Here is a 19794-nt window from a genome sequence, read left to right as displayed (position 1 = left end):
TAGAATATGTAGATCAGGACTGTATTACCCCAACCACCAATATTTTAGTAAAGGTTAGTGCCTTTGGACCCCACTTCCATGTCCCATGCCTTTAATTCTGGAAAAATCCTAGTAGTCACATTTAAGTAGGCCATTTATACCAATACCTAGAAATTACTTTTTTTTGTAGACTGGGATACAGAAGAGATTCTTGATAGACCCCTGTTGGACCTTGTGACCAGATTTGTCTTGGCTGCCATTCTTAGACACTGCAACCTGCTAGAGGTTGCACGCACAGCACAGCAGTAAGTCAAAACTTGCCACATTATGTGATTTGTAGTGCATTGATGGAAGCTTTTTGCAGGGAATGTTGAAGATGCTGTATTGTTTTAATAGTTCATTGATGCAAATAGTCAAAAACATTTTAAGATCCAGAAACCTTTGTAAAGTTGTGTGTTGTCACAATTAAAGACTCTACATTTGTAATTGAACAGTGAAACAAAAATCGATTTCAGATGGAATACAGACAGAATGCAAATGTAACAGACAGAATGCAGAAGTAATGCAGAATGAATGTAAGTACTATACAGAATGCATGCAAAAAAAAAGCAGAAAGAATGCAAATGAAATAATAATGCAATTTGAAGAAATCAGAGTGAAAGCAAATGCAGAATGTTGAGAAGCTGAATGTAACATGAATTCATTTCATAAATGGATTTGAAAATGGAGTATAAATGGAATCCACAAGAAATGCAGATTTAGTGTAATTGACTTTTTTCAGGGTCTGAATATAGCATATTGGCCTTTTGTGCCCCAGGCTGGAAAAGGATAGATATATATGTAGGAGGTAATCTTGAATATTCATTAGTTGTAATATGCCAACCATAACTTAGAGCATGCCATGTTATGATGTCTGACTCAGCATCTGTCTGTTCCCTCTTTCATTTCTGCACAATAATTTGAGTCCTTCACAATCTTCTGTTACTGAACTTTGTAAGTTGGTTGCATTTTAGGCAAGGAATAAATTCATTGGTTTCATGCTGTAAAGGTCAGAGGTCAATGTCAGAGGGACTGAAAGGAAGAAAACTGTTTCCACACAATAACTTCCCAGATTTCTTGACCAAACAAAGAAAACTATTGATTGAGGGGTTGAAAGCTAAGAGATTAAAATCGGAAAGACTCTAAGAAGGAAAACACTTTCCATAAAAGAAATAAGTTCCTTGCCTCAGACTATGGCCAAACTTTGAGGATGGCTTGCATATTTTGGGATCAATATGTCAACAGTTGAGGGCACTATGGCTGAAAACTGCAAATTAGTTTCAGCCCAAAAATGTCAGATCTTCACCATGTACCATCACCTAACTTTGTGATGGCTTACAGTTTGGATGAGAAGCCAATGGAATTTGGGATTGAAGGTTAAAGGTTATGGTCATTGACTTGAAAGATGAAAAATGTTTGCATAGTAACTTTGATTCACTGACCAAAGTTTATTGAGGGCTTGCACTGGAGGAAGAGGCCTGTTAATGTTGGGGTCGTATGGTCAAAAGTCAGAGTCTTTGTGACTTAAGGAAAAATGGGTTTGCACTTTAACTTTTGTTCTAGAGTAAGTTCCTTCAACAAATTTTGTGGACGGCTTGCACTTAGGAAAATAAATGAAACCTATACATTTTGGGGTCCAAAAGATAAATGTCTGGTGTCAGTAATGTGAGAAAGTTAGCCAGTAGCTTCTCATGGGCCAGTGGCTCTTTCAGGGGTTTTCCTGGGTTCTTCCTCCACCATTTATATTGGCTGCCATGTATAGCCTATCTTGTGCTGAAAAATGGCATTAAACCCTACAACAACAACAACCACCTTGACCAAAGGTTCAGGTCATTTAGACCCATTGGTCAATAATTCCCAGAGTCAACCACACCCTACTAGTGCCTTCACAGATTACTAATAAATAGGGAATGGATATATAATGTACTGTTCATGATATTCTTGCTGAGAAGGTGAATTTTGATGATACAACTTGCTTAATATTCTAGTCCAAACAAGAGTCTGGTGTCTGCTTTCCACTGTGTTTACCAAGTCAGAAGTAAGCTGATGACCCTGAAGCTAGAAGAAGCAGAAGAACTCAAAGTAGATGAAGACCAGGAAAGTGTTGAAACTCTGGACCTTGAGGGGCAGGAGGGGGAAGAGGAACCCAAGAAAGAAAAAAGGGAAGAAGAGACTGGTGAAGGTAGGCTCATCTAAAAGTGTACCCTTTTATTGAGCATAAACATGTATGTGTACATTAAATGTTTTTTTTATGGTCCTAGATAATTTGTCGAAGATGACTTGACAAGGCCAGAAGTATTTTGCTGAAGAACCATTTTAAAATAACAAAGAATAGCAGTGACTCTTGACAATGATGGCTATATTTAAGCCAAAATATATTTTACTCTTTTAGGTTAGAGAGCAGTCAATTTAGATTGAACATCCTGTTCTTTATAGAAATTTTAAAATTTTATAATAAAATGTATGTCTGATGACAGGCTTTTTGAATGTTTCTGATATTTTTACTGTGGTCTTTATCAGTTGAGAAATACTTGTTTCTTGAAAATGTGCATTTTATTTGCATGTGTAAGCTCTGAATAAATATTAGGCCGTTCACAAATGGATGAAAATTTAGGTTCATAAATTTTGACTAGGCTTTCCAAACTTGTTCAGAATTATCATTCTTTTCAAACTCCGTGAAACTCTTGTCATTTTTATCCCTTGCTCAACAAGTCCATCCACCATATTTTCATTTCTGGATCATAACTCCAAAACTGTTAAGGATATCTCTGTAAAATTTAGTATACATTATAGTCCAGTCATGTAATTTGCTAATGATCATTCTTCAGTTTCAATTTTTTAAAATGCTTTTGTCCATCCCTCCATCCATTATCCACGCTTTCATTCCAGAGCAAAACTCACAGGCTGTTTGAGACATCTCTTGGAAATTTGACTAGTTTTGTAAATGTGCCCTTTGCTATTCACATTAGTTACATACGTGCCAACCATTATGCTTTTGGCATAATCATTACGCTTTTTTTCACTAAATTATGCTTTTCTCATTTTATTATCATCTCTTTGATTCCACTCATTTAAATTTTAAAATATTCTTAAAAAGGTGATTGCTGTGAAAGAATAGCTTAAGAGTACTTTCCTTGTTTGCTATTTTTAGCAACTGTATATGACCCATTTCCAACAAAACAGATGGGTTTCTTAAAAAATGAACTTTACCTAACAGATTCATTTTATTGATAAGCTGTTCACTTAGTGAATCAGTCTATATTATTTTAAGAAAATGGCACTAGATGTTAAGTGAAATGCTTTATGGTGTGAATTGTGTATGTTAGATGATAGAAGATGTTAGAGAAGATGGATCTTTTCAAACTTCAGAACATGTCAGATCAGAAAAAATGGCGAATCAGCACTGCTTTACAAACTTTGAAAGAAGAATATGAGAGCAATATAATACAGCACTCTGAGCACCTGACCATGATCATTGTAGAATTCATCATAGTCATTCAGCGAAAGTTACACATATAGACTAGTTGAAGTGAGTGCTGATATAAATAATTTTTCAGTATGTTTTGTGTTTGTATTCTGGTTCTAATCCTTGCTTATTTGTGCCCTTTGAAACAAGAATTTTGACCAGTTGCAGAACCAGGTTAGTCGTACAAATATATCTATGCCCAAATTATGCTTTTTTTGTCACTCATAATAGCAGTAATTATATTTATACTTGGAGTTGGGGTTGGCATGTATCTAGTTTTATTTTTATTTAAAAAAGATGTTTCCATCCTTCTGACTGTTCATCGTCCATCTCTCATGCGTACTTTCCATTGCATCATCCCAAAACTGTTGAAGAAATTGCTTTTGCAACTTAACATACATATTACATTAGTGGTCCATTAGTACTAAGCACACAGTTCACTAACTTTGATGTCAGTTTTGTTTTTCGATACACACAAATGTTTATTACATAAAAAGTCATATAATTGTTTAATTACATAATGCCAGCATTCTTAAAGTCACACATAATTAGGTTCAATCAGTCATTTTCACATGTGCCATGATTATCCATTTAGCTTGCACTGACTTGAGTTTTAATGCTTGGAAGTTCACTGATAAAGTGCATTGATCCTAGCCATTGATGTCTTCCTTTTTCTGTTATTCTCCATGATCTGTTTTGCATGTCTTGGAAGTTCAATTTCAGTTCTTTGTTGGGTTTTGTTCATTGCCATGTTTATTTGTTGGAGTTGGTACATGCAGCAGGTATAAATGAAGGAGTCAATCCCCTCACACATTGATAGTTTTGCACATAATTACAACCTGCATATTGCATTGAGCAAGGGACTATTGGTCACATTTAGTGCACATATGGAATGATGACATTAACAACATAGCTTGAATTTTACCTCTCATAAGTCACCATGTTCAATAATAGTTGGCTCTTACGGACAGTGCGACTTTATGGACCCTTTGACTTAAGTAAAACTTCAATGGCTTATCAATATACTCCAGTAATCATTTGGCTTAGTATTGCTGGCTGCATTGTCTCAGTTTGGTGTTTGATGAAAACACAAGGCATTTGACAGATTTTGGCAGGTACTTGATTTGTGTTCATACTGGCAGTAATATTTTTTAACCATTCAAGCAACCAACTTTGTTGTCATAATTTTGTTTCTTTGTATTCTTTATTTGGTATTTGTATAGCTTAATCAATATAATTAAATACATATAAATTTAAAAAATTTGGACAGAGGCAAATCCACAGATTTAAGTACTCATGAAAATGTTTTTTTTAATTTTTTTTACGAACAACTAAATTTGATACCCACAGTTTGAAATCTTTGATAAATCCTGTTTCATTACACACATTTTAGCAGGGCAGGTAATATGGATTACTCATATTGTCTAATGTACATGTTTGTCAAAGAGGAGATAACTCATAAAAAAGATCACATAAGATCATTCATTTTTCATCTGGTAGTCCCGTAATGTATGCTTCTTGATAGTTTTTGTTCCCTACCTTTCAAATCCTACAGTTCATGATCCATCCATCCGTCTGACTGTCCCCCCATCCCTTCCTCCCTCCCTCCCATTCATTCATCCATCCATCCAGCCTTTTGTGATTAAAGGATTAAGCATGGTATACTTCTGTATCATCATTAGGAGGTGTGTTGCCTACCAGTTTTGGCCTCCTATGTTTAAGGTTGTTGTCAAGGCTCAATATTTTTAAGCTTTTTGTCACTTTTCTTTGTGCTTTATAATATTAGAGTCTTTTGTGAGTAAGGGATAAAATTTGACATATTTTTACATTGTGATTAGCAGATGCATCACATATCACATTTGGGGTCCTGTATTTTAAAGTCAAGGTCACAGCTGAACATTTTAAGCTTCCATGAGATTTCTCTTTCCACTCTAGATGTTTTGAGCAGTTTGAGATTAATGGGTGAATCTCTGTATATTTGTAGATCGTCATTAGATGTGTCATGCACTGCATTATGGTTCTGTCTTCCAGGTTAAGGTCACAGCTCAAAATGATAAGTTTTTCATCATACTTTTCTTTCTGCTCTTTAAATATCAAGCCATTTTCAAGCAAGGGAACATTATGAAAAGGCCAGTCATCAAGGTCATAGCTAAGTATTGTAAGTTTTCCATCCCACTTTTCTTTAAAGCCATTTGAAATTTAGGGATGACTCTCAACATACTTATATATCATCACCTGAAAATATGTTTCATGTCTGAATCACATTGTCAGGCCTATCTTCAGAGTCAGGGTAATGGATGAGTATTCCTTCCTTCCTGGTCTATAACTTTAGAGTAATTTGATGCATAGGAATCAAACTTGGTGTCCTTAAATATCAGTACTAAAAAGTGTCTTATATTTTTGGTTAAGATCAAACTTCATTATTTCTAGTCTTCCATCACACCTTCTATTCTACTGTTTTTTTTAAAACCTGTTTGTGATTAAAGAATGCATGGTATACTTATACATCTTTATTATCATGTTTTAGTCATTTTCCCTTCTGCCCTATAGGGTAAGAGCTGTTTAAGATAAATGTTTGAAACTTGGTACACTTGTATTGTCACCAAAAGATGTGCATTTAATCTCTTGGGGTTCTGTTTTCAAGGTTAAGGTCACTGTAAATATTTTAAGTTTTTCTGTTTGTTTCTGCTCACTATACACCACTTCCTTGATAACTCGTGAACCTGTTTATACAGCAGGGTCAGGCGTGGATCACATTTTTAAAACCAGAAAATACCCCCAAAATTGATCAGTATTTGTTGAACTTGAAGAAAATCGCGATCATAATTGGTGATGGAAACTTTGATGTATCACTCATTTTATCATCGAAAATGGTAGATAGGACTTGGAAATTTCAGTCAACACTCTGAAATATAAAATTTTAAAACAGGTCACAGTTTTTTACATTTTCTTTCCAAACGACATTCCTACACCTCAATCAATGATATATAAGGAAATTTTGATAAATGAAAATGTCACTTACGCCAAGTGGAGGAAGTACTTTAATAAATAAATACAAATTAAATAATTATTTTATCAATTTAAAGTTGTGTTTTAGTTCTGTCTTTTAGTTCCTTTTAAGTCTAATCATCATAAATGCAATGTGTCCTCTTGTAATTAAATGTAAAATGCGTTAATCTACTGTAACAGCTATGTCCGCGAGCATTTCTCAGAGAACCCAATTAAGTGCCGACCATGTTTTGATAACTGACTTGTGAAAGTATTTGTTGCATTGTTGCACTAAATTAAAAGCTGGCCTCCTTTGTATTTCACGTGAATTCTGTCTTTTGAATCATATAAAGGAGGTGGAATAAAAGAAAAGTTAAAAGGCATGAAAATCCTACAAACTTAAATCTAGCAGCACTGGTTGTATGTGGGGTGATCCCACTTCATTTGATTAATCGAACACTTATAAATGTTATTGTGTATTAACATAAACTACCATAAATTAGCTGACTCTTTCATAAATTGTGATCAAAGATAACAAGGCAGCCAAGCGAAATCAATACTTCGTTAAATAAAGAGCTTGATTTCACAGATACAGACTATTGTGGGCAGCGAGTTTCTGAGAATTCTTGAACTGGCACTTAGAGATATGTCAAAGATGATAAGAAGTTTCATTATTACTTACAATGAAATCATGACATCAATAATGTATTAATTGAACAATACAAAAATTGAGTTTCGACATAGACGATTGTCTCACAAAATAAATGTTGTGCGTTTTTATAAAAAAGGAGTTTTGTTTGGTGGCTTATCAACAGTTAGTCTAGTTCCCTGCTCTGTGGACTTGCGATTTAGCAGGATACTATTAAACACCACTACGGGAATCAGACTCATCAAGAAAACAAAAAGCAGTGACGTAATACACAGATTTTCTGTGTACATATGATGGTTGTTGAAACCAGTTGGAACAATCTATCATATGTTTGACATTTTGAAAATAAATGTTATTGAAATTAGATAATGTGTGTTATTAAAAATTATTATCGACATGATTATAAAATGAGGATTCAGTCATTAAACAGCCCATTTCCCTAACTCTGCTCTCCCCCCCATGGTTTTTTCTATGTCAGAGTGACTTTTTTCAATTTTTGGAGGTCCCTCTGTAACTTGCGCCTCGTTTATAGTACGGTCTATGTTTGTGGACACCACTGTGTGCGAGTTATCGAGGGGAGGTGTGGTAAAAGCTGTTCAGTGTACAAGAATGAATCATAGTAAACTCATTTTCTCATTCATATATCATCTCAAGTATCATTAGGTTTTATCATCAGAGTCATTGTCACTTACCAGATTTTCCATTTTTTCCTGCACTGTTTTTTATATCTTTTAAAATTAAGCTATGAACATTAGGTTAGTTACTTCTGTGTCTGCCCAATAACTCGAAGGCAATGCCACAAAGGTCACAGATTTCTTAAACGTACACTTTTGGTGACCTTGCCATGGTATGCAAGTGACAAATATTAACTGAATTTACTTGGTTTTTCTTGAATCCATATTGTCAGAAGCTTTAAGTAACAATGACTTTTGTGGCCATCCACATGCTAGAATAACATCAATAGTAAAGTCTTTCACATTAAGCTCGATTTTAAACTTTTTAATTTCTAGCTAAATAATAGTGGGTTCCACCAAAACAGGTTTTACTTGTTGTTTTGGGGGCATTATTGGTGGACTGTTCAAACGGAGAATAGGTCTCTTGAGTTGTGATGCTATTATTATTTCATGGAAAATTTATAGCATTAAACAATCACACCTTTATTAAGTCATCTGTAGATATCCCAGAGCTTTGATGCTATTCAACTTTAATATTTAATATTTCTGTTATATATGAAGTCTTTAGAAAGATCATTTGATTATGACACTTATCTTTTTACATGGTTATGGGATTTTGTATATCAGAACATCCTTATCCTTTTTTCATGCTTGATAAAGACCTTGGATATAAACAGTGGCCATTTTAAACTGTCTTCAAGTTTGTGGTTGTTGTTATATCACAGTAACTTCATTGACATCAGATTGACTCAGTGGCATGTAATTTTTAATAGCAACTTAAGCATTAGTTTGAGGTCACTGAAACCTATTGATTTGTTCAGTTTGTTTCATTAAAAACCTGCAGGAATTTGCCAGCATCTAATTGATAGTTGAAACATCATCAAGTGTTATTTGCTACACCTATTACTTTATAAGGATCTAGTCTTCACACAACTAGCTGGATGTTCATATCCCAACAACTTATAAATTTGGGAAGTTCCACTATGATTAACTCTAATTTCCTTTAAGAGAGTCAAAGTTATTTGACTTTGATTGGAAAGAGATGGTAAAGATGAGGATATTCTTATAAGAGGTTTTGTTTTGTTCGTTTTAGTTCAAGAAATAACAAACAATTATTTCATGTGTTTTCATGTGTATTCCTTTCAGGATACTTATATATATATATATATATATATATATATATATATATATATATATATATATATATATATATATATATATATATATATTTAAATTATTTTATCCCCAGATGAGACCATGTCTGTGAAGTCGAATGACAAAGTGGTAGAGGAGCTGACTTTCCAAGCTGCTTGTAGAGTCTGTATAGAGAGATGTCTTTTTCTGATCCTGTTGGTCAGGCCTTACTGGGAAGGTGGGTTTTCTTTACATATGAAGTCCATTTCAGCTTGGTTGAGCATGTATACTCTTCCAGTTTTATGAAATATAAACTTCATCAAATTCAAAATGATATTACAAACCTTGACAGCATGAGAGAGATCAGTTAATTTGAGCAGATAAATAAATTTCATTTCAGACAGAAATGTTTTGTAGCTGATGATGGTAAAAGTAGAAATACTTGTACCATTCAGTCCATTTTGCAAGTCATTGCAGGTAAAGATGGTACAGTATTATACTTTTACTAGCTAAATTCTCTATTGATGAAAATATTTCCTTTTGATAAACTAATACAGTCATAAACATAATACAGCTCTCTACTGTATGTCATAAGGGGCATTTGAGTTGAGGCAACACCATTTGCTGTGAGTTGCTCTCCAAGTTGTTGAAGGAGAGGATCCTGTTAGTTGAGTAGAGAAGAATCATTGCAACTCAGTTGCAACACACTACTTTAAATTCAACTTCAGTCATATGGGTGGACAGAAGGACTCAGTCTGATCAGTCAGCTAGTCAAGACAAGCTTCAAAGACACTCAGTGTAACTGGTTTGGATACAATGAAAAAACACCATGCTAATTAGTCAACTTGGTGTTGTTTTGTGAAATCTTACAAAATACATAGCAGTGACAAGGATTGGTGGAGTAAGGGTTTTTTCTTTGTTTAGCCCTGACAAGAGAAACGTAATAAATGTGTAAATCTCTGTAGCATTGTTGGTGTTTGTGGCAGATGGGTAGCATAGGTAACAAAATAAAATCTGATGTAATGTGAAAACCAACCAAAACTTAAACTATTAGAGTGATGCCTGGTCTTGAATAGACCAGGAATAATTCAACCAGCATCTCAACTTATTAAGTGCTGCTGCAAAACCCTCTCAGACAATCTTCTTCAGTCCAAGTTACTTTTGGAGATCCATTGATCAAAATCAGGTAGTGGAACTCCCTGTTGACTTTCATCCCTAATCCTTTACAGTGTTTCAGCTGCCAGAAATATGACCACCACAAAGCTGGCTGCCAGAGGAAACCAGTTGTCCTAGATGTAGTCTGAAGGGGCATGATGGATTATTCTGCTTAGAGAAAATCTCTCATGCAAATTGCCAGAAATAACGTTTTGCAAACTCTAGAGACTGCCTTAAGTTGTAGCTCAGCAAGGAGATGCAACACATGAAAGAGGAGAAAAAAGGCATCAGCTTTCATGAGGCCAGGAAATTTGTGGAACATTCAGCTTTACTTAGCACAGCTGGCACAACCTATGACAGTGCAGCTGAAGTTTACAAGAAACCTCCCACAAATATTTTCTGTACTCTAACAGACAATACATTGGCAGAAGGTCAAACCAAATTCACAGTTTTGATCCCACAAAGAAGGCAACTCAAATAAAGTTATTTGACAATATAACTATTTAAAACCTTAAACCAAAGGCTCTTCGGGGCCCCGAGTGGCCGAATGGTCTAAAGCGCTCTCCGTTACGGATCACTGCCATCTCACCTCTGTCTGCGTAGATTTGAGTCTCGGATTCAGCCAATGTGGGTATGTGAGAAAGCTTGCCAGTAGCTTCTCGTGGGTCGGTGGTTCTTTCCAGGGTTTTCCCGGGTTCTTCCTCCACCATTAATACTGGCCGCCATGTATAGCCTATCGTGTGCTGAAAAATGGCGTTAAACCCTACAACAACAACAACAACAAAGGCTCTTCCAACCTATTAAGTCTGCTAAGTTAAGATATACTAACAAGCACTGGCCCTTTGGCTGAATTTGGTTATTAGATTGACATACTCTGAGCTCTTGCAGGATCAGATATACCTCATGAAGATCTCGGCTGATGAGATATTGGTGGTATTGATGAACCTGGCCTTTAAAAGATACAATGTTTCAGTTAGAATCATGGTGAAATCAGTTGGCTGGCATGCCCAGTCTCTTGTCTCTGGCTTCTGTTCATGAGATATGGCCTCACAAACGAGAGAGTTGAATCTTGTCTGGCCTATATTAACTAGCCTGATATTTACCACACTCTTCATGACAGCACAGACTCAATTCCAGGCATGACCTTATAGCTTTCGCTTAATTCATCCAGGAACTTTTGAAGGTAATGGATTCAGCAGGTGTATGACCCCGCAAGGGTTGCCATGCAGGATTATAAGCACAAAATCTTCAGTTATGCTGCCATCACATTAGAAGAAGATTCATCTTCTTTTAGAGAGCAGTCATCTTGCTCCTACAGGATAATAAGGATAGAGGTATGATGCACATGCATTCCTCCTCCACTTTTCTAGTCTTTTAACGTTAATGTGCTTGGGTAATGCTTTTGATGGAAAAAGAAACTTTGTTTTGGTAAAAAAATGTTTTTCTCTGTGAGTGTTTACCATAACACATACATTCCCTGCAAATGTGAGCATCCTATTTTTAATCATAAACTAGTAAACATTCAGAATATGTATGGCCACCTAGAGATGACAAAGGGAGGTAGTCCATGAGAGTTCTTTTTATATGTGTGATATAAAGAGACAATTTTTATCTTTCATAGAGAGCTGGATTTATGTGATTCACAATCACAGAGACATTATATCAAGATTCTATATTTAAAATCCATTGGACAGTGAAATACAGTCTTAACTAGAATCCGACCATGCTGCTCTTGATAGTTCAGTTTAAGGTCTAGAGGTGATGCAAGATCATTAGTGTTCTTCATTGCAATCATGATGGACTGGATGGTACTATTGTTCAGATTAGTCCAAAGATCTTGAATTTTTATCAGCATTACAAATGATCTTTCTGCATCAGCATTGTTGGGAGAGAGTGTCAAACATGCAATGGCAACACTAGTTAGAATGTCTGAACTTGGTTTTCCTGAATGTAGATGACAGTTGCCTGTGTCAGTATGAAGTTTGAAGTATGTGCCAAGAATAAAATGCCCCAATCCCCTTTGCAAAATCAATCTCTAACAAGAAGAAGATCTTACATTTAGTTTTTCTGGACTGTGCTCACTAAGCAGATGGCTATCCCTTCCCTGAATCACAGCCGTGTTTCAGCAATATGTCTACAAAAATTTAATCAATTTTAAACATTTCACTGTTTGTTTTCTTCAGATTCTTCCACCAGTCTTTCCATGAGTGATATGGACAACATGGAAAACAGTAACATAGTGCCATCAGGTAATATTAATAGAGAGGGAGAGAAAACGGAGATAGTTCTTGCTTTTGCTTTGGATTTTCTTCCCAATTGCATAAAAGCATAGAGGTTATTAGTGATGTTATCATAATAATGAAGTTGCATCCTGAGTCATCATTTTTTATGATATTGCAAAATTATCAGTATATTTTTGCTATAAAGACTTGTGCTGGGTCATGCTAACAGATGTTTAAAAATTTGTCCATTGACCATTGTTATAGACTGTTGCTATCTTAATCTGACAAAGATATATATATTCATTGAAATGTAATAATGATGAGGACCCGGCTGTTAAGGTAAATATGCTACTGTGTTAATGCTCTGAATTGTGGTGAATGGATGTGAATTTATGTGGGGAAGAGTGTTTATCTCGCATCTGTGCAATATTATCTATCCATATATCTTGCCAGCATCATTAATGTGCTGAATCCAATCAAGATACATTGTGATTTTGATGTATGATAAGGCTCCCAAACGTATATGTGTTTAATATCGCAATAGTTTTAAAATTAGGCTTGGTAGTTTATTTTTTAATTCATGCACAGTAGTCCCCCTCTTATAAGGCCACCCCTGTTGCAGCAGGAAAGTGGCCTTATAATGAGGGTGGCCTTTCTAGAGGGGGATGACAAATGCGAATAGTAAATACATATGAAGAAAGTCACAAGTACATTTAACTCTAAAAAATTTAATATTTTCATTAAACAATCACATGCATGTTGTGAAGTAACTGTAAAACAAACTGTTTCATCATTTTCAAAAGAATGTTATGAATAACCATTGATATAGTTTTTAAATTGTCTCTATAATTATGTTACAGATCACATCATGTGTCACTTTGTTGGTAACAGTCTAAAAAACAAACCAGTCTCGTCACAATTAAAAATATCCTTGCTGTCGTATCCCCTGCATATATAGTTTAGTCTTTTGTTCCAATCTTCAACAACTTCATTATTAACATAGCTGATTCTCCACTAAGGACAGAACATTTAATATTGTGTTGCACTTGAAATCTGTGCAACCATCCGTTACTTGCGGTAAAGTCGTCATATCCCAATTCAACTGACAAAAGTGTTGCTTTTTCTTGTCATTCAAATCTCACCTTTGTCTGCATGGGTTCGAGTCCAAGGCTCGGCTGGCGTGGGTATGTGGGAAAGCCTGCCAGTAGCTTCTCGTGGGTCGGTGGTTCTTCCCTGGGTTTTCCAGGGTTCTTCCTCCACCAGTTATACTGGTCGCCACGTATAGCCTATCTTGTGCTGAAAAATGGCGTTAAACCCTAGAACAACAGCAACAACAATTGTCATTCAAATCAGGGTACAAACATCTCCTGGCTCAAAAAATCTTCCTTTCTTTGTCCATTTCGCCTTCCCACTTCTGCAGAACTGTTTCCTTATCTTTCACGATATTGTTTATCTGAGTCTTTCCGACATTAGTTTTCTGCAAGGATCCTCGCCCCCCCCCCCAGTCAGTTGAATTGCTTTCACTTTCTCTTTTAAACTGAGAATTTTTCTTTTCATCGATGACATGTTAATCTTTTTGCAGTAAGTTATTCATGTTGCCAACTACAATACTGATAAAACAATTTTTTATGCATCTAAACAAATTGCCATGTGTTTTTAAAAGAAGTGATCTTATCATGTGATTTGTTAGTCGCAGTCTGGTACCCTATTATTTTTATACATTTCTTTACACTAAGTGAGAGAAGCCAAAACGGCTTCAATATGTACCATTAACATCACGCAGATTTGACCTTGTGGCTGTTAGGATTTGTAATTTTGACAGTTATTGTAAGTAGTAATAGCCACTAATTATGGAAGTGAACAAGCTCAACATTTTACTAATGGAAGTCATAAAGGCTATCAAACTGTTTTCCTGCTGACTTGTGTACTGTACATCAATACTGCCACTTCTCAGCTGTTACTACTGTTCAATAATTGTAATCTTAACAATTATCAGAGTGACTAAACCGGACATCTTATGATGACACAGCAGTAAGGCTAATTGGATTACATGTACTTACCCTTTTGTATGGATTAAAATTTGAGTCTTTCTCGACTTTGTGGAATAAATGTGGCTTCTCATGAGGCATAAATGATATAATATTAACCTGAGTGGTACATGTACTTTAGTCAACACTTCTTTCAGTAATGAAAACCTGACATCGGGAAACAGAAATCGGATTACTTAACACACCTTATGAATAAAATACTGGTTCTGGATACATATTAAAATAAAATACATCCACTTGTGAGGGGTAAATTTTATATTATTGCACTAATATGCTGGCCGCTGGTTGCGTTAGCCAATTGGCCTTTCATGAGGGGTACTTTTGAACACAAACTCGTTGGTGCCAACGGATTCTGGCCGTAAGGAGCGGGTGGCCGATGGTCAGGGGGGCTGTTTAAGAGGGAGACTACTGTATATTTAATATGATTTTTTTTAGTGATTTTTTTATATACCATGGGTGAAATGCTAGGGTTGACAGTGAGAAACAGGGATGGTTGTCTGACCAGAAACACATTTTTTTTGCCTAACATGATAACAAGATTGCTAGTTTAAATTAATAACTAAGTAAAATATTGTATGAGATTCATACAAAGCAAAGGTATTAATAATAGAATGTTTAGACTTGATAATTCACTTTAGCACAAACTGTCACTCTAGACATGTTTTGTTTATCTAGATATTTTTTTTGTTTTTTGCATGTAATCAGAAATCAGCAATGTGACAAAGAAATCCCACTGATAAGATTGGACTAGTCTAAGATTGTATTATATAACAGGACTTGATGTTTGTAGAAAACTGTCTATCCATCCTTCCATCTGTTAGTCCTTTGATTTTCCATCCTTCATTTTGGACTGTCCATCCATCCCTCTTTTTTTCTGTACAGTATATCCCATAATCATTTTGATATTTCAGCCAAATTTGGTATGCTTTTGATAGTGATGAGGCTATGGTCAGAGTTGATTTTCAACATTCCAAAGCATCATTTATCAGAGTTATAGGCCCAGATGATCAGACCCTCAGATTTGTGTTCTCACACAATCTGGCTGTTTGATCCATTCACCTTCATTTTAATATATTAACCATTATTGGATTTCAGTATGATAACTTTTATTTTAAGCAAATTTTATTGTTGTTTGATGTTAATGTGACTCTCCATGGGTATGGTTGTCAAGTGTTGTACATTATCAGTAGCATATTCTTTACAAATTTACCTGATCTCATTTACAATATCACCATGATCACATAGCCATTTCTTCTTTGGATATGCTCCCCCAATTATGTAACTGTCAAGAATATTAGCTTCGCTTCCTTTTGAATGTACCTATTTGAGAAAGCTGAATTTTTCATCCAATATGTGTACCACAGCAGCTAATATGAAACTCTTGTTACTGAAGATTATTAGAGATGGTTTAAACACTCAACAGTTAAAAGGAAGAAATGGTCTTATCTTTGAATTCCAGGAAATTCTTTTTGACCCTTTGAGGGATTCCTATCAAGTAGGTGGGATCTCAACTGCTTTCGTTGGGGAAATTGTTCCTTTCCCCTCTTTATGCATGACTAATACTGCTTTTATTTTGTCCAGAGAGTGTCCTCCTGATGTTCGGTAAATCTCCAATAGTGGCTTGGTGTCCTTCCTTATGTCGGCAACCCAGTTTGTGTAAACCCACTTTCATTTGGCTATTATAGGTTTTCAAGCGTTATCCATCCTGCTATGCCATCCTTCCAATATGGCAAGCACATTAGCTGTCCATTTCACTGAATATGGAATATTAATATAAGAATACTCTCATGTTGCACCAACATGTCATGAACATATGCAAGGCTGCATATATTGAGCTGAGACTCATCAGCTCCATTCACAGATATCTTTCAGTTGATGCCACTAAAACATGTGTGTTCATTAGTACTTTCAAGACTGGACTATTGTAAATCATGTATGTTTAAATGGAAGAACTGTTTTCATGGGATGAAATACACCTCAGTAGAATTTCTGTTTTTTTTGAGATTAGATAAATCTTGGTGAGACTCACTTTCAGATGTAGTGTTTTGATTTGAGATGTAATAGAATTCATTGGCACAGTCGACGTTCTTGAGTTTATATTTCTAAGATCTTGCATTGCAGAGATCTGAATTGGATCATGTGGGTCCAGTTGCTATGGTCCACATGACCACCAGACCCTTTTTAGGTTGGAACAACCTCCTCGGGTAAGGGTTTAGCACTTTTGATGGATTCACCCAAGTTTGTGTTGCTTAGTGAGGAATAGTCATTTCAGAAATGTTTCAGTTGTTCTAAAACATTATTCATTGTTTTGGAAATATGCTTTTTTTTTTAAAGTACAAAAACCATGATAGCTTTGTTTAGAAAAAAACATGAGGTAGTCTGATAAAATTTGGTATGCATGTTTGTATGCTGATGTAGACAGACTGGTTAGATTATCCTGGTCTTATAACAGATTTTGAGAGAAAAAAATACTACATAAAATGAATTGTTTAGACTTTAACATTTTTGGTCTGCACAGCACTCTAATAACATTACAGCTGTGGGCGCATACATATTTTACCAAACATTTTAGTTGGACCTTTTAAACAAATTTGTTTTGATATTTGTAATGTAAGGGTAGCCATATAAATTACCACAAAATATTTCCTCAAGTCAAAAAATGTAATCAGCATAAATCACCACATCCTCACTACAACATAGGTCTGAAACATTTCCCTTGTATATTTTTGTTATGGGGTCTCTGACATATTGAGAAATGCCCAAGATTGTACTTGAATGAGATAATTTTCCATGTTCCAGCAAATGAGGTACATGGAAGTGTATCTGAACAGCGGTCATTATCAAGTCAAAGGTCAGTCCGAGCTACAGGGCATTATGACAGCAGCCACACTGATGTACACAGTCTACTTTTGGCTTCAGATGAGGTACGAAGAAATAAATGTTGTTGAATGTTAAAGTTGTCCCAATCCCACAAATGGCTCCAAAGGCCATAGTTGATACCAGGTTTCATAACGTTAAGTGAATGCAAACAGCAGCTGGTTTTGACAGGAGTAAGCAAGGTTAAGTGCCATATTTAAGAGTATAATGAAATTGGCCTTGACAGGACATGAACTCATGACCTTTTCAGTCCACTATACCTTCCACTGGGGGCCCTGAGTGGCTGAGTGGTCTAAAGCGCTCTCCGTTATGGATCATTGCCATCTCACCTCTGTCTGCGTGGGTTCGAGTCTTGGATTCAGCCAATGTGGGTATGTGAGAAAGCTTGCCAGTAGCTTTTCATGGGTCAGTTGTACTTTCTGGGGTTTTTCCGGGTTCTTCCTCCACCATTAATACTGGCCACCATGTATAGCCTATCATGTGCTGAAAAATGGCATTAAACACTACAACAACAACAACAATAACAATGCCTTCCACTGAGCTACATTGCCTCTAAGTTTATGATGTATTTCTCTATTATGAAATTGATAGGAAGACTTTGGTTAGCAAGCTTTAATTATATACCTGAAGAGGATTATGTTGGTTTGTTCTTTGTTAAGTGTGACTTACTGACCTGAAATGGTCAAATATGGACGAAACTATTGAATTTTGTAAAAGGATGATAATTTTGCATATACAATCAGCGTAATAATTTTTTTGACACACACACATGCACACATGTTCATACATGCACACACACACATACACACACACACATATATATATCTATATCTATATATATATATATATATATATATATATATATATATATATATATATATATATACACACACACATATATATACAGGTTGGAGAATTTTTTAATTCATTCTCTACAGAGATTCGAACCCAGGTCTGTGGGTAAACAGCACCCATTGCCTTGCCTGCACACATGAGCCCATATTTACTCACGACTAAGCACACATCACCAAAACATGATATTACTCAATTGGTGTTATATGCATTCGTGTGTAGCAGACACACTCACATGACGACCTTGTAATTATTTCTCATGTATCTACACAGTCATCTGGATTCCTATGAAAGAAATCAAGGTATATAGAATTAATTATAGAGAATTATTAATTCTGCCTACTATTATCAAGCATTCTTCTATAGGAAACCAGGGATGGCACTTTCTGTTCTGTCTGGTGTATATTTATAATTCTCTCTCTCTCTCTCTCTCTCTCTCTCTCTATATATATATATATATAATGTCAACTTGCCCATGGCAAGTTGGCAAGCTGACTAGAAAATTAAACTTGTTCTTGGAAAATCTGAGTTTATCCAAACATAATTTCCCAGAGTGAGAAAAACAATAGTGTAGTGTATTTTAAGGAAATCACATTTATATTTATTGAAACTTTTTGTTTCATGTTTTCTTTGTTGGGCATCTTAAAACCATATGTCATTAATTAAGGTTATTAAAAAAATAGATATGTAAATATTACATATAGATAGATATGAAGATTAGAAAGAGTTAGAATGCAGATATTGTTAAAAGCATAACAGCAGACATAACCATCTATATAGACTTATAGTGGTCAGGTAGAAACATTATTGGAAATAGCTAGATTTGTGTGTGTTTTTGAGATCGAGTGAGGGACTGAATTCTAGAATCTAATGATTTATTGATGCTCACAACAGAAGGATTTGCAGACACATAACAATTATCATCTAATCACCTTGAAACTGGTGACATGCATGGAATTATTTGACAATCCGACTCTTGAGAATAATTTCAGAACTCAAATCTGTGTCCATTTTATTGCTTGCCAAGCAGGAAGGATATATAGATCTCCTGTAATTATTATGTAAGCAACAGATAATAAACACCACTAGTGGGTGCTACATTTTTGTAACATCAATTACACTTTGAATGAAATCTTCCTGGTAGTTAATAGTTAGGGAGGAATGCCTTTTGTTTCCAAACACACCTGTCAAAGTAATATCATGAGTTGTATTATTTAAAGTGGGTGATACATTTTTGTAACTTTAATTACACTTTGAATGAAAAATGTTTCAAAATAATAAACATTAAAATTATCACATCTTCGCTAGAAAATGCAAGACTGACCTTGACTACAAGATGGAAATGACATGTACATTAGATGAAAGAAACTGTTGGATAAATAGATTGTACAGAGCTTGTGTTTTATTTATTTTAACCAGACCACTGACTTTAAAAAAATTATTGTTTCCCTCTCTTAATGTTTTGGACATGCCCTTGGGCAAGTGCCTTGCAAACTTGAGCTTGCCCAACTGAATTGGAACTTGTTCTGGGAGTTGGGCAAGTGGATTTTAAAAATGGTATTTATCAGATAGGCAAGATTTATGAAATTTTTTGTTTGTTTTTCAGTTAAGGGATTTCAAAGGGAGGCAGAGAGAGGGAACATCTACACCAACTTTTTCAGGAGAAGGTAATGGTTATTTCATCCATTTTTAAAAAGTCAGTATCATCAAC

General features: G+C 35.3%; 1 protein-coding gene across 1 annotated transcript in view; it reads left to right on the top strand.

The window, feature by feature from the left end:
* Window positions 1-19794, top strand: part of LOC149801022 (putative E3 ubiquitin-protein ligase HERC1) — a 263061-nt gene that overhangs the window by 71285 nt on the left and 171982 nt on the right. The window contains exons 21-26 of the mRNA XM_089955047.1: window positions 170-284; window positions 2007-2200; window positions 9045-9167; window positions 12268-12333; window positions 17154-17278; window positions 19690-19750. Of these exons, the coding sequence (XP_089811173.1) occupies window positions 170-284; window positions 2007-2200; window positions 9045-9167; window positions 12268-12333; window positions 17154-17278; window positions 19690-19750 (684 nt within the window). The remainder of the gene's footprint in view (window positions 1-169; window positions 285-2006; window positions 2201-9044; window positions 9168-12267; window positions 12334-17153; window positions 17279-19689; window positions 19751-19794) is intronic.

This window comes from Sinohyriopsis cumingii, chromosome 4 (assembly GCF_028554795.1).
Source record: "Sinohyriopsis cumingii isolate HCF-2022 chromosome 4, ASM2855479v2, whole genome shotgun sequence".
NCBI classification, from domain to species: domain Eukaryota; kingdom Metazoa; phylum Mollusca; class Bivalvia; order Unionida; family Unionidae; genus Sinohyriopsis; species Sinohyriopsis cumingii.
Note: the sequence above shows the minus strand (reverse complement) of the source record. Positions and strands in the feature narration are given on the sequence as shown.